At 34.3% G+C, this 15,480-nt stretch overlaps 1 protein-coding gene across 1 annotated transcript; it reads right to left on the reverse strand.

Annotated features, from left to right (window-relative positions):
* Positions 1-3,610: 3,610 nt before the first annotated feature.
* Positions 3,611-8,116, reverse strand: LOC142624597 (FRIGIDA-like protein 4a). Its single transcript, XM_075798243.1, has 3 exons — positions 6,918-8,116; positions 5,150-5,325; positions 3,611-4,418 (listed from the first exon to the last, which is right to left on the reverse strand). Exons 1-3 carry the CDS (start codon positions 7,825-7,827, stop codon positions 3,906-3,908), a joined length of 1,599 nt encoding a protein of 532 aa, XP_075654358.1. The 5' UTR covers positions 7,828-8,116; the 3' UTR covers positions 3,611-3,905.
* Between the last annotated feature and the right edge of the window lie 7,364 nt (positions 8,117-15,480).

A 15,480-nucleotide genomic window follows, 5' to 3' on the forward strand; every position in this document is an offset into this window, starting at 1 on the left:
GGTGATATTTTGATGGTTTTTGTGAATAATACTTGAAATTATTAAATTTACTAATCAAGATGAGAATTTGTTGGACTCCATGGGACTTGTGTTTTGGTGTCTGTTATATGTATGCGATGATATCTCATATCAGAGTCTTTCTTGTTACATGGTAATGGATGTGTTATTGTTAGAATTATATGGTTGATACTTGATACATACATGTGATTTTAGACATGCTATCATATTATTTGAAGCTTGAGATACTAAATTAAAGAAAAATACCGAGTGTTTGAAATACACGCCTTTCACATTTTATAGTTATTTCTACACGCTTATAATGTTATACGTATGGAATATGTATCCTCATAATTTTAATGGGGTCATGCTAACGAGAACTCTTTAAGGTTTTAGTTAACAATCTAGTTAAAGAGAGTTTTTATTGGAAAAGAAAAAAAATAATTAATTTTTTGACAACTTTTTTTCATTTTCCATAAAAGTAATGTCAAAACTATCCTAAAATGGATTGTTAACTAATGCTCTAAAAGCACTCGTTAGCATTTCTCATTTTAATATTACATTTTATTCTTTTCTATATTTTTGTTTTATTTTTAAGGGTGAGTCTCTTCAGTATATCGAAATAACATTTTTCTCCAGGCATTTGTATAATTTATAAATGATACTCCTATTCAGAGTGTGACAAAGAAATCTATTTTCAACTTTGATTTATTTATTTTATTTTTATTTAAAAGAAAACTCAATAAATTTTATTAGGATGAAAAGGCCAAATCAGTTTGTAGCAATACATCTTAGAATTGCTATGGAACACTTTCCATCCACACTAATCATATAGATACCTTTAGTATATCAAGCAAGATTATAAACTTATCTATTACATTAGTGACTTAAGCTTATCTATTGCATTTATAAAAATCTTGAAAGCAAAGTTTCATTTATACAAACCATCTATATTCTAAGATGTAGTAGTACATCTTAGAATTGCTATGGAACACTTTCCATCCACACTAATCATATAGATACCTTTAGTATATCTGGCAAGATTATAAACTTATCTATTACATTAGTGACTTAAGCTTATTTATTGCATTTAAAAAAATCTTGAAAGCAAAGTTTCATTTATGCAAACCATCTATATTCTGAAGTATATTATTTATTGTTGCTACAATCCTGTTGAGCTATATCAGCGTAGCATTTTGGTCCATTTTAGTCCATTTCGGTCCACCTTGGTTCATTCGGTCTACTTTGGTCCATTCTAGTTCACTTCGGTCATTTCGATCCATGATTCTCTCTCTCTCTCTCTCTCTCCCCACTTTAGGTTGATGATTTTTAAAAAAATTTTAATATATTTACTTTGGGTTGTGTTTGGTATGTTTTTAAAATTTCTCATCTTATCACAAGTTCTCTTTCTCTGCCTCTTATAACCTTTGGTTTTTATTTGAGTTAATCCTTAATTTGGAAGTGAAAATTTGAGCTCATATCAAAACACAATCTACATAGTTATATATTTGAACGTATTTATCAATTATTTGAGTAATATATATTATTTATAACAAGATTCTCTTATTTGGACTAATCGTTTATGTGGTTCAAATATATTCCTACACCCAAAGTTTAAGTAGAAACAAAACTTAAGAATAACATGGTAAAAATAAATTTTTAAAACATTTTTTGTTTGGTTTTCAAATTGAGTAAGTGAGTATTAAAAAGTGTTTTTTAAAACAAGAAATTTTTACAATTTTTACAATTTTTTTTTTTTAATTGGCAGCAAGTTTTTTTTCCTAAATGGTTATCTATTTTATCACCTTGGCATCCAATTTTTATTACTTATCAAATTTTTATAATGAGATCATTTTTCTTTACATGATAACAGGTTTTCTTTTTCTTAAAAATTAACGTACATTATCTCTAAATTAGATATATCTCACCAATTTTTTTAAAAAAAAGAAGAGAGATATATATCCTATTCACTTACTTCAATAGATACAATAACTCACAACTTCCCATGCAATCATTTGTGTATTTACTTTGTATATATGTGATTACTTTACTGGTTGGAAAAAAAAAAATAGAGAACTTTTTAAGCACACGCATCATGAAAGCGTGATCAAATGCTAGTATCAATTATAATTATTTGATAAGCTTTTATTTTCATGATAATCCCCTTAAGAGAATAAGAAATTTGAAAATTAAAAACTTTAGTTCTAATAAAAGAAAATATAATACATAACAACAATAGTTAGAAGAATATTAATCACTTCAAGAAAGGGTAAAAAAGAGAGTTTAACACTCATAACTCTCTACCAACTTTTTTCCCCTTCTTTTCTTCTCGTAGTTGTAACTTTGTTGCAAAATGATGATAGGAGTTACGGAAGGGAAGCATTACATCCCATTGTTTAAAGATTGATTCAGCAAAAAGTGGTTTCTTCTTTGTACCATTATCAAGTAAGGCAGCTAAGGTTGGAGACAAAAACGTTCACAACTTTCTTTCCTTTTAAAAAGAAGAAAAAAAATCCTTAAAACTCTTTTTCACAACTTATTAAAATAAAAATTTGTGATTACTACAATATCAATTTCACACAATTCCATTGACATAAATTTTATCATTCACTAATCCAAATATTCCAACTCAACAGTTGGGAAACTTATAAATAAGTTTTTTCCAAAAAGAAATTTGTCATTTAACTTGGTTTTAGCAACCATTCTGTTAGTTGACATGTTTTTGAAACATGTTAACAAACATCTCAAGCCCGAGAGGATCGAGTTCAGTGAAAGAATTCAAGTCTTATAGACTCGAGTTCTATGAGAGAACACGGCAAGGAGAACAACCCAGCAGATCAGAAAAAGAAAACCCACCAGATCAGAAGAAGAAGAACCCACACAAAGAAACCCACATGGCAGATCTGAAGAAGAAGAAGCCACCACTCCCACAGGGCAGGTCGAAGACGAAGAACACCATTGTTAAGCTTTGAATTGGAAACACCATTGTTAAGCTTCGAATTGGAAACTTGACAACTCACAAAATTGTTACAAAAATAATGTTAAATAGCAAATTTTCTCAAGCTTTTCCTAATTCCTTGCCAAAATGGGCGCCTATTCAGATTTACACACCATAGACGTATACAGAGGGCACAAATTCATAGTGGGCATACAGTACACAGTTAATAAACATACATTGATCCATTATGGGAAAAAGGGGGCAATTACTCAGCAACTTCCAGGACAAAAGCTCCAGATCAACTCACTGGTTCAGTGATTCCTCTTGTCTAATTAAAGCTACGATATAGCTCATGATGGGATTAAAAGATGATTTGTTTTACTTTTTACATTGTCGTATCTGAACCACCAATGTTGCTATCGCTGTCCCATCCAACATAAGAGATGGGGCATCATCACTACCACAGAAACAAGTGGTAAAGCACATGCTCTGTGATAATGCAAATTTTCTCGCACCCATCATTTTCCAAATCAAGGAAGAAAAGAGTAGAGGCTCAGATGGAATCAAATACCATCCATTTTTGAAAAGAAAATTCAACTTAACAGATTCAAAACACAGATGGCATTTGTTTCAATTTGAAGCCACATTTTCAAGAATGGGAAGAAGACCAAGACAAAATAGTAAGAGCAGTTTCTATAACTAAACAAACGGCATTGGTAGTTCCTCAAGTCCTTGATGCTGTTTCTTGCCATCCTAATTACTTTCCACAGTCACCTAGATCTAAAGTTTGATCAACATTAGAAATACAACTTCTCACCATGGCAGAGCAAGAAGTAGGACAAATGTTACGATTAACACACATACATCGCTACCATTAAACGGTTAGTGATTACAGACAAACCATTTAGAAAGCAAATGAGATTTTGGGGTCATCATATCAGTGGTTACCATCTTCAAAGAGTAGTCATGTCTATCGGTAGTAAGCCTGCTGATAAGCTGGTGCAATTCCATTGCCATAGCCTCCATATGCAGGATAGTTCATGGGAGCAACTGGGTATGATCCAAGAGGTGGGGCTGCTTCTGGTGAGTACGCATAAGGATTTGTTGGTGGGCTTCTGCTGCCATACATGGGGGGTGGGGAATGGTATGCAGGGATGCCAGCAGGGTACTGAGCATGAGAGGGAGACCTAACAATTGTAGGCGGTGCAGGGAAGGAAGATACATAAGCATTTGTCAAACGTCCAGCCTTGGCCGGAGGCATGGGGCCACCACTGTTAGCTCGTGTTCTTTTGTTAGCAGGGACTGCTGCTGTTCTTTTGTTGGCAGGGACTGCGGCTGGTTTTCTCTTCTCTGTCTTGGCCTTCTCTAGCTGTTCAAGGCGCTTCTTAAGATTTTCTGGAGGGAACTGATCCTCTAGTTTGTACTCTTCAATACACTTGATGACAGCCCGAAGTGCTGACTGCTCCTTACGTCCAGCTAGTTGCTGCAAAGGCAACAAAGAATTACTCGTTAAATAGAAGTGAGGTGTAGATCTCCCACCCTAAGTTGCCTCTCATATGGGGAAAATATATATTACCCACTTTCTACAGCCATCATCTTCCAATTATCAAAGAGAGCCATTAAAGTAGGGGACTGCAATTGTGTTAATCTCATCATAACCTATTTGTAGATATTGTACTGTTTCAAGATAAACAAACACACACACACACCAACTACATATGCAATTCAAAACGATTGGATGCATATCCTTTTCTGCATTATCTATTGTGTTTGTAGAAAACATAACCCCCCCCCCCCCCAAACAACCAAACATTTAAAAAAAATAAAAAGGAAAGAAAAACTCAGAAAGGTTATGCTTGCATAGAGTGAAATCATGGTTCACCCAACATGGATGGCCTTTAATATCCTGAACCTATTTCACATTTTATTCCCTGAAATCCTAGCTAGATGCATATGCATAGTAGAAATTGTATTTCCCCCAACAAAAGGAGGCTTTAGTGCCCAGAACCTTTTTTGGCACAAAAGCTTGCTTCCAAACATAGGATAATGTCAAAGGCCAAAAAAGAGTGCTAGGAATGAGAAAACCTAGGACTGTAAAAAGACATCAGATTAATCACCGAGAAGGGAAGAGAGATAATCTGATTTGTCTAGACTACAACAGCCCATACCAAATATTAGGATATAAGATTCAGGATGTAATAACAAAAGAAATACCGCAGCTCGGCCGGGATTATTGGGATCATCCATAATAGAAGCTGCAGCCTTCCTTGCATCCTTCAAAAAAGCTTTCAGAAGAGGAACAGGAGGGAACTTGTTCACAAGACCAACTTCATAAGTAAAATGCACAGCATCAAGCTGCTGTCCCCTGCTGATTAATTCCTCAATCATATCTGTGCATAACAATACAGTAAAAGTATTAACAACTCAACTAGTCGAGACATTCATGACAGGCACTAGAACAAGCATGAGATGTTGACAAAATATCATAAAACAATGGGACTAAAGTAAACTTGTGTTGAACCTTTAAATATTCCATGTTCTACATGCATGAAGCATACCTCAACCAGGTTCTACCACCCACATATTATAATTCAATTACATACAGAAAATATTCTAGACTTTTATAGACTAGTAGCATATAAGTAACCAGTAGCTTACAACATTGCTAATCTTCACTAATTTGAAATATTTCAATTCCACAAAAGTTACAATTACTGATAACTATTAAATTGGGGAAAAAATGATAACTGAATCTACTCGGAAGACAGCCACAACTTGAGACAACTAGCAGGATTGCAAAATGTATCTTCACAAAAATTTGTTGTTTGCCAACAAATACTTGTTAATGTTTCAAACATTTAAATATTTATAAAAATCTGAACATATCAATGGCGATACTGCCGAGATTAAAATAAAGACCAGCCATTAACTCCTCCAAATACTTATTCTAAACAATAAAGCACCACAACACCAACAACATATAACTCATTCAACCTAACAAAATTAACCTAAGTATCTTTACCACGTGTTTAAAAGCAATATTACATTCATGTAGTAACATATAATTCAACAGATAAAGGCCATATGCTAATGTGCATATCTTATGCCAAGAGTCCTTCAGATGCAAGGAAAACAAACAAAAAACCAATAGAGAAAAGCTAACAGAGGACAAGGAACATTGATGTGGGAGCACAACCAGAAATTATCTGGATTTTCAATGGATTATTTCATATTTTAAGTATTTATTTATTTAGATAGGGATTAGTATTTTGAATTCAACTAGGATTAGTTGATCTTCATCTCCTTATTTCACGGAGGCTTTATAAAAGCTCTAGATAGTTTATTTGTATTCAAACTATTTTGATCAATAATATTTCATTGTTGAAAACTGTGCTTGTGTTTGGTGGTGATTCCAAAGCCAAGTAATCAAATTGACCGATTCCATAATGGACTTTAGAACTCTAAGAATGCATTCATTGGAAATGATATCTTACAATGAAATCATATATACAACAACAACAACAAGAACCAGCACTTAGTCCTAACATTTTGGGGTCGGCCACATGCATTCTTTTCCATCATTCTATTCCATCCAAAATCATATTTCTTCAAGCCCCCAAAAAAAAAATCATACTTCATATAAATACCAACCAAATATAAGAAAAAAAGTCCATGCTTATACTCTATAGGCACATCCTCATACTAATGAAATCACAAGTACAAACACACACAGATCTAGACACCCAAAAAGCCCATGTAACTCCTCTAGAATCTAGATATGTGCCTAACCCCATAACTCTTCCAAAGTGAAATTCATGCATCAATGCATCATTCCCAAAATTTCTTTCAATAAACTAAATAAAGCTTAACCTACAAGCTTCCAAAAATGTAATTAAACTGATACAGAGAAAAAAAAAATTCATTAATTCATTCTAAAAATAGAAAATTCAAAACACACAAAACAAAAAAGATACATATTTACCGGGCATTTTATCGCCGAGGCCGAGCGAGACGGCGAGCTTAGGCATCTGCTTCCGCCAGGCCGAACCGACAACGAGCTTCCGATACAAATTCACATCTTCCTTCTTCACAATCCCGAAGGTCACCAAGTGTTGCAAGAAGGTGTGCACGTCCGGAGTCTTCACGTTCTCGATTCCACCGCGCTCCTCCAAGCTCGCCTTCCACGTCTCCGCGATCCTCTTCGCGCGCTCCTTCACCGTCGGCGTCACCAGCAGCCTTGACTTTCCGATCACCGGGTCCACCACCACAGGTATCAGCGATTCCAGCACCAGAACACAGGCCCAGCCCAAATCGTTCCCTCGCTCACTCTTCTCCACCCTCTTGTCCACCGGAAACACCTCCGATATCGATTCGAGCACGAACCTCGCCGGATCGAGGCACTCAGCTAAAGCCAGAGGCATCTGAGCTCTCAACGCCTCCAACTCCTTCTTCTTCCCAGTCACAAACCTCCAAAACCCTAGCGCGTCCATTTTCACGCAAAACGACTTCAGCACAAGCAGCAGCCCCTCGCCGTCGTCGACCTCACCGTTCTCGTTCTCGTCGACCTCGCCGGAGACTTTCCGGAGAGCGATGAGAGCGGCTTCCTTGTTCTCCCCGAGCTTTCCGAGGGCGATCTCGACGCTGCCTTCGATGGAGACTTCGCGCTGCTCGAGCTCGCTGAGCGAGACCTTGGTTTCTTTGTCCAGACTCTGGATTTTGTTCCTGAGAGCTTCAGATTTCTTCAGGAGGTTCTGCTCCAAGGAAGTGAAGTGGTCGGAGAGCTCCTTCCAGAGGAGCGTGCAGCTCGTCATCAGTGAGGTTTGCCTCTGGAACTCGTCGAAACTCGGCGGAGTCAACTCGGTCAACTCGCCTGGATCGGGGATCGACCCCATGGTTTGCTTTGTTCTCTTTCTCACTTCAACTCGGTAATACAACTCAGAATTCACTAGAAGAGGAAAGAAGAAGAAAATCGAAACCCTAGAAAATGAAGAAAACACGAAGAATCACAGTGATAGAGAGAGAGAGAAGGTAGGAGATAAAGTTAAGTGTGGAGTGAGCAAACGGTGAGCTGACGTGGACGGTTTATGGAGAGACACGTATTTTTGGCGTCTGAAAAAGTTGGGCCGAGGGGCGGTGCTAGAATGCGCTTGGGGTGCGTAGGATTTTAGGAGGAACGCACATGGACATTGGTGGCGCGAGAAAGGTGCTAAAGTGAGCGGGTAAGGGTGCGCAGGATATGGATTGGTAAAGTGAGGTTGATGACGTAGGATGAGTAAAGTTACAGTTACACCAAGTAAAACGTTTTATGCCATTTTTGCGTTAACTATGCGCAAGTTGTGAATAGTAAAGATGCTAATCCACCATTTTTTTTTTTTTTTTTCAAACTCATCAAACGACAAAAGTTTATTATTCTTACACTACCAACTCATCAAATGCCAAAAATAATGCCACACTACCAACTCATCAACTTTTTAAACATTTTTTTTCATTGTAGATCCAATTAATAAGTGCTTTAAGACATTTGCTATCGACTATTTTTGAAAAGTTTTAATAATATTTTTTTGATAAATAAACTATTTTAGTTACTTTTTTCTTTTTTCATAAATAGTCTATTGGCAAATGACTTGAAGTCATTGGTTAACTTTTTCTTTTTTTTATTTTAGAGTGTTTCAATATATGATGTCCGCTCTTAATGATACCTCTATATCATCATACTAAAATATCAATTAGTTTCTAATGTAAACGGGAATTGAACCTTAAATCTTTTATTCAACCATCAAAAACTTTAACAGTTAAGTTAACTGGAATTCACTTAACTTTTTCCTTTCACAATAATTGAGTTAATAAGTTTTTATTAATTATTATTCTCACCGATAAGATCACTTTATTATCAACTATTAACAACTTGTTACCTCAACAATTGTGAAATAATTTGTGAAAATTTTTGTGTTCCTAGAGTTATTAAAATTTAAAACCAAAGTTAAGTGGAATGATTTCAAGAACCTTCGTTTTTATTTTAAATTAAAGCACTTGATTTAAAAATAAATATAATTCATTTTCCTATTGAATGAACTTAAGCCTGTTCACAAGTACTTAATTAATATATTCTTTTCATATATATAGTAAACACTATTAATATAAAAAAAAAATACAACTTTCACAAATTTATGCTAAGAACTAAAAAATAAATTATAGTTGAAATTATATTTTTTAATCTAATTATATAAAATGGTTCATTTAATAAACTTAAAAGAAATTTTTGAATGGCCAATCTTGCAAGGTTTTTAGACCATATATATTATTGATAAATTATAAATAGTAATTTATATCTTACTAAATTTTTTTATATATAAATTTGCACAATTTAATGTCTCTTTATATAGAAAATTCAATATCTATATAAATATACGCACGTGTGCACAACTGTACACACATATTTATATGAGAAATGCTATGTCCATAACATTTTCAAGATGCCCGTTAACACTTTAGCAAACCATCCCTTCAACTCCAAGTTTTTAGGCTACTTTTTGAAGAGTATGAACTCGATTTAATTGAGTATAATATATATATATATATATATAGAGAGAGAGAGAGAGAGAGAGAGAGAGAGAGAGAGAAGTGTTACACTATATCATTTCCACAATACTTTTGCAAAAAATTCTAAATGATAGTGTGACATGTTGTTACCAGTGTTAAATATGAATTCATTTCACTTTTTTATCTATTAATAACAACAAATAACAATCTACCACCTAAAAAGACTTTTAGGTTAGTTTATGTTGCTTTATGTCAAATTTTTTTCCAATTTTATGGGATGTAGAGCTAATAAAATTAACTTTTTGAATTTCAATTGTCGGTTTATTTTCAATCATCTTATCAATATATACAAATTTTTTATTAAGTAGACCCCACAATAAATCCTAAGTACCTATTAACATTTTCCATAAATATAATATGTATTTAAGAGCATACATTAACAAATCCGTTTTTAAAAAAATTTTATCAAAAATTGAAAAAATCTTGCAATTTTTTCAATTCTTAATAAAACTTTTTCTAACAATGGTGCGCAAATTTTTTCAATTCTTAATAAAACCTTTTTTAACAATGGTGTGCGCACACAGTAAAATCTACAAAATATTGGTATTTGTATGACTGTATCTTCGTTCTTCAAGTCAACTAAACCAAAGTCCGAGCAGTTTGGCTTTAGAGGTGTGAGGTGGGTGCAACTGTGCAGGGAGGATAAGATTGGGAAAGTAAGAAAAATGAGGTAGGATAAGGGGGTGTTTGGGTGGTGTGAAAGAGAAGAGGGGGGAGGGGGTGGGAAGAGTACTTTTGCGGAAACCGAAGTCAGATCAAGGGAGAAAAAAAAAAAAAGAGAAGCAAATAGTGTTAGAAAGGAAAAGCTGGGAAAGTTGGGGGAGGGTGGTGGTGAGGTGGGCCAGACGCACTGACCACCACATGGGTGTAGTCAGATAAAGTAAAGAGTAGACAGTACACAGTACACAGTAGACACTGCTCCTCCTGTGTTGTTGTTGTGTTAATAAGAGGAGTTTTGGTGTGTTAATAAGAGAAGAACAATGAGGCATGCGCATCAGCATCACCAATCCATGACACAACGTTTGGGGTATAAATTTGTACAAGGGTATCAATCATCTTCTAGTTTTTTTGTCTTTGTTGTGTACCCCCAAAAGAATCTTTTACTGCTTACATTCCCACATATGTATTATATTATATATATATTTTTAGTAGAAAGGAACATTCCCAATTATACACACCATACAGTTATACTTATACCAGACCAGTTATTTGGATTATCTATCTTTGCTTGCCACGTGAACACGTGGCCCTTGGAATGTCGGGTCCATGCCACGTTAGGGTAGAGATCTGTGTATGTGTTGATTGTTTGTAATATTTTATTTATATTTTTTTATAATTCGAGGAGAGAGAATGAAACTATAAATGTTTATGTTAAAAACAAAGAAATCTCAATCAATTGATATACAAGACTTTTGGTTATTTTGACAAAAATGTTTGTTTTTTATTTGACACGTTGCAAATATAAATATACACTATAGGAGGGCGAAGGTTTGGCCTATTCTGTGCCCAAGTCAAGAATTGTTAGCTTGAGGTCCAACCTTGACGTAATAAACACTAAACTGAATATACAAACCTATGTAACATCGACAACTATATTTGAACAAACTCCATTATCCCTATGCCTTGAGGAAACCCGCCGGCCAAGCACAAAATTTGACGTTAGGCACAAGCTACCATAAAATCATTTCAATAGTAGAGCCGTGGGCCCTAATTTTGATACATGATTGGACATGCTAGAATAGTGACTTAGTCTCAAAAGGCTACCAGGCACCATTGGTGGAGGAATCCACACACATACTAAATCTTCTCCCGTCTTAGCAAATCCACTCTCAAAATGGTATAAAAAGGGTAGAGGGGGGTCAGTCCAGGGAGATGGAACATTATTCTGGGGAGAGAAACAAGAGAGAAAAGTGAGAAACCAGTACTCTTGAAAGGTGATCCAATTCGGGACACCTAAGGGGAACTTCAGCTGTCTAATATTCTCCCCGAACAATCACATTTCTAGCAAATAACCATCGCACAAACGTTTTAAACCACTATTTTTCAACCAAACTTCTTTTGGAATCTCCCATTGTGGGCTAAATCCAAAACAGAATACAAATTAATTAGGAGTTTAGGCCCAACGAGCCCAAAGTCGTTAGGAAGACACAACCACATATATTAAATAAAATAATATCTTATATTAATGAGTAAAATATATAATAATATAGTATACTCTCTTGGTGCGATGACCACTTCATAAGTATAAGTATTTGTAAAGTGTGGGGGGCAAAAGTCGGGGTTCAAGTTTTCACGAGGGAGCTTCACACACATATACACTTAGATTAAATTATAATAAAATTTATATCTTGTATTAAAAAAAAAAAATTCAATTACTATGTAAGTGAAAGAAGGTAGCTACATGCTCTTGGCAGATAATTCTCCTTTTTTTTTTTTTTTTGATAAGACAGATAATTCTCCTTTGAATCAAGATGTTTTTTTTTGATAAGTGAATCAACATGTTTATTAGTTAAAGAAAACCGGCCTACTTATTAGTTAAAGAAAACCGGCCTACTAAACAAAATAATCCGTGAAACATGGGGAGGCTGAATTTTAAACTTACCCCACTTGTAATTTAAAACATAAGACCTCGGAAGCTCGGACCCCAATTAAAGAGTTATAATGACAATGATTTCATGCATGTTCAATGTCTGCTTTTAAAAAAAAATACTAGATTAATATTTTAATATGAAGGAAAAATGAGCAAAGTCCAAGATTTGTTTATCAATTAGTACTAACTCCAACTATAGGTGATAATTTGGTCCACGTCTCTGGCTATATATAAGTGGGAAGCGAATGTAATAAATACCTGACAAAAGGCAAAGCACTATATGCATCAACTTTGGGGCGGAAAAAAAGGATTGACATTGATCTTACTATTAGTTTTTCGAACCATCAGAGATTTGAGTTCTTACTATCAAGTCAAGACATCTAGAAAATAATAAGCACCACTTTTTTGAAGTTTGAATTACTATAATCCTTTCATCAATAAGCTCTACAAAAGAAATTAGTAGAAACAGGCTCTCTTGGCTCTGTGTTCTGTGGGTTATACTAACTTACATCCCCCAATACAAATAGTGGAAACATGAGCAGTATGGATTCAATCTCATAATATTTCAAAGGCCTACATGAATTCCTAGTCCTTTCTTTAATCTTAATTATTAAGATTAAATGTTTGTTTTGGAACAATATATCTAGTTTTTAAATTAAAACTTTTTATTGAAAGTGTACTAAAATGGACTCGTACCTCAAAAAAAGTATGGAAAAAATGAGAAAAAAATGAAGTTTTAAAAAGCTGCACAAAAAAAAATAAAAATAAAAACTAAAAGCTGAGCCTATAAGTTGATACCAAAGAAATATTACCATTTAGGAATAGTTTAATTAGCTGAAATTGAAAACTTGTTACTAAAAGTACGGTAAAAAAAAGCTAAAAACTAGTTGAATAGTACAATGAGACTCATAAATAGTACTAAAAAGTGCAATAAGACTCATGAATAGTACCAAAAAGAAACTAAAAACTCAAATAAGCTGAAGCCTGCATCACATCCCGAATTGGGAGCTTTTAAAACTTCACTTTTTCTCGCTTTTTTCAAATTCTTTCAAGGTACAAATATAATGTATACTTTAGCATACTTTTAGCAATAAATTTTTCAGCAAAAAGCTAAACAAGCTATTTCTAAACGAACAAAATCCTCATAGTTGAGAACCTTTTAGCCAACATATTGCCATTAACGAGTTTGTTTTCAGGACTGAGTTTGTAACCTTTTCTGAACTAATACTTCATACTAATCAATATTTGTCCTTCCCCTTTCAAGCTAACTTCTCATTTTCTGTACAAAATGGCCCTCACAGGTGGAAAGGCTTAAAGCAAGTTAATGGCTGAATTCTAAACACTCATAACCAGCAATAATACAGTCTTACTTTTTGTAGCAACTATGTATTTTTACACAACTTTACATGGCTTGATGTGGGTGAATTTTGGATTTGGTTGACTAAAATGTGGTAATTTTTCTATTATAAGCACTAATAGGAGTGCTCTAATACCCAATAAATATCATTAGGGTTGTCCAACGGGTTCAAGACCCCACCAAACCGACCGACCCGAAGCCCCTGATCAATATGATTCGGTTCCTTCTCTAAGAAAACCCAAATGTTCGGTTCGGGTAGCAGGTTAAGGGTTTGAAAACCCGTATAACTCAACTCGACCAAAAGTTTTAGGGTAAAGAAAAAAAAAATCTCTCGGTTCTTGAGGTGAGCACGTGAAACTGAGTATGATAAGACTAAAGCCCTGTTAAATTGAGAACTACATGCATCTAGAGTCTTCCACGCAAAAGCAAAAATCAAATAACCAGAAGATAGAAGCTCAGAATGACTAAAATTGAAATGGAAATCCCATCTCAAACACTGTTCCACACGCAAGCCTCAGTCTTCAATTCCATCTTAGACCTGTTCTCAGTATCTCACTCTCTCATAAATCAAAATCTCACTCTCAATCTCAGTCTCCGTTCTCTTTACTCTCAACCTCAAGTCTCTCTAGTCTCAAGTCTTAAGTCTCAACCCTTCACTCCATACCCTTCATAATCCAAACCCTAGCTGTTGTCGCCACTGCCTCATCACCACGCTCACGGCTTCGCCTCACTTTCCACCATGGGTTAAGCCTTCTCATGGTCACAAATCGGCTTCTTAGCTCAAGACTCTCAAGTATATTTTCTTCCTTTTTCATCTATCTTTTTCTCTATTTGGGAATATGCTTTTTTTTTCCCTTTAAATTTATGTACATCTCTCTGATATTTAGTTTTTTGTTTTTTGGGGGGTGTTTTAATTTGCTTTTTTCATTAAATTTCTACAAAAGCCATAAATCTGTAATGGTTATCCGATGTAATTTGGTTGTTGGTGGTATCACATATTGCCCACATATCAGGTAAATTTCTTTTTAATTTCATCCTTATAATTGTTTATTTATTTTTACCCTTTTGGTATCATTTACAGGTAGAATTTCCTACATATAGTCGTTCTATTATGTAGCAATATTACATTTGTAATAGTGATTTTTATATTTTATATTTTCTTATTATTCTTTGCACAGCTGAGGTTGTCATATTTGTAACAATATGCCCACTTATTTGAAGTATTTTAAGTATAAATAACTTGTCAAAAAAAAGTATTTTAAGTATAAATAAATGAGTGTAGAAGGTGGAGCACTTTCCCTGCACATTTTCATCCGTGCCTCCTATTTCTGTCCTGCTGTTTCATGTGCTTTCTTATTTCCTAATTTCATTCAATCTTGAAGTTCTTTCTCTATGTTTAATTAGCTCATCTTCCTATCTTTGTAGAGGTCAAACAAAAAATGCATTTTTTTGGCTTTAAATCTTCCTTGTATTATGATCACACTTATGGTTTGTTTACATGACACTTCTTTTACCATATTTAATGAGACTCATTTTCACTGGAAATTCTCAGCCAAAAGTTTGGGGAGATAGCTTTTTGAGCTATCATAGCTGATGAAAAAAGATGAACCCCTAATTTTAAAAGATGAAATCCTAACACATTTTTATTTTGTTTATTTGATTGTATGTTATTGCTAATTTGTTTGATCCATTTTGCTTTTCTAATTTAAAAAATTGAAACCCTAATTTTATACAAGAGTTGAAATTTGTTCAAGAGGCTACTCTATTTGCTTTCTCTTCAAGGTCGAATCCCTAACAGCTAAAGATTCTCTAAGGTATCATTTATCTTCAGTTGTTTCTTTTTTAACTTCTTGTTGTTTGTTTGTTACTTTGTTGTTGTTTTTCTTGCTGCTTTGACCTATTGTTGTTGTTGTGTCACTTGTGTGTGTTCTTGTTATTGGGTTAGTAGTATCATTGTTATGGTAGTTTGCTAATGCATAAATTTGATGTCTTTAGGTT

This window comes from Castanea sativa, chromosome 2, assembly GCF_040712315.1.
Source record: "Castanea sativa cultivar Marrone di Chiusa Pesio chromosome 2, ASM4071231v1".
Taxonomy (NCBI): Eukaryota; Viridiplantae; Streptophyta; class Magnoliopsida; order Fagales; family Fagaceae; genus Castanea; species Castanea sativa.

Bases quoted from the DNA above. Each gene is read 5' to 3' on its own strand.
- LOC142624597 (XM_075798243.1), bottom strand. From the start codon at position 7,827: ATGGGGTCGATCCCCGATCCAGGCGAGTTGACCGAGTTGACTCCGCCG. The intron at 5,326-6,917 runs GTAAATATGTAT...TGTTATGCACAG, and splicing joins CCTCGGCGATAAAATGCCCG to ATATGATTGAGGAATTAATC. The intron at 4,419-5,149 runs GTATTTCTTTTG...TTGCCTTTGCAG, and splicing joins ATAATCCCGGCCGAGCTGCG to CAACTAGCTGGACGTAAGGA.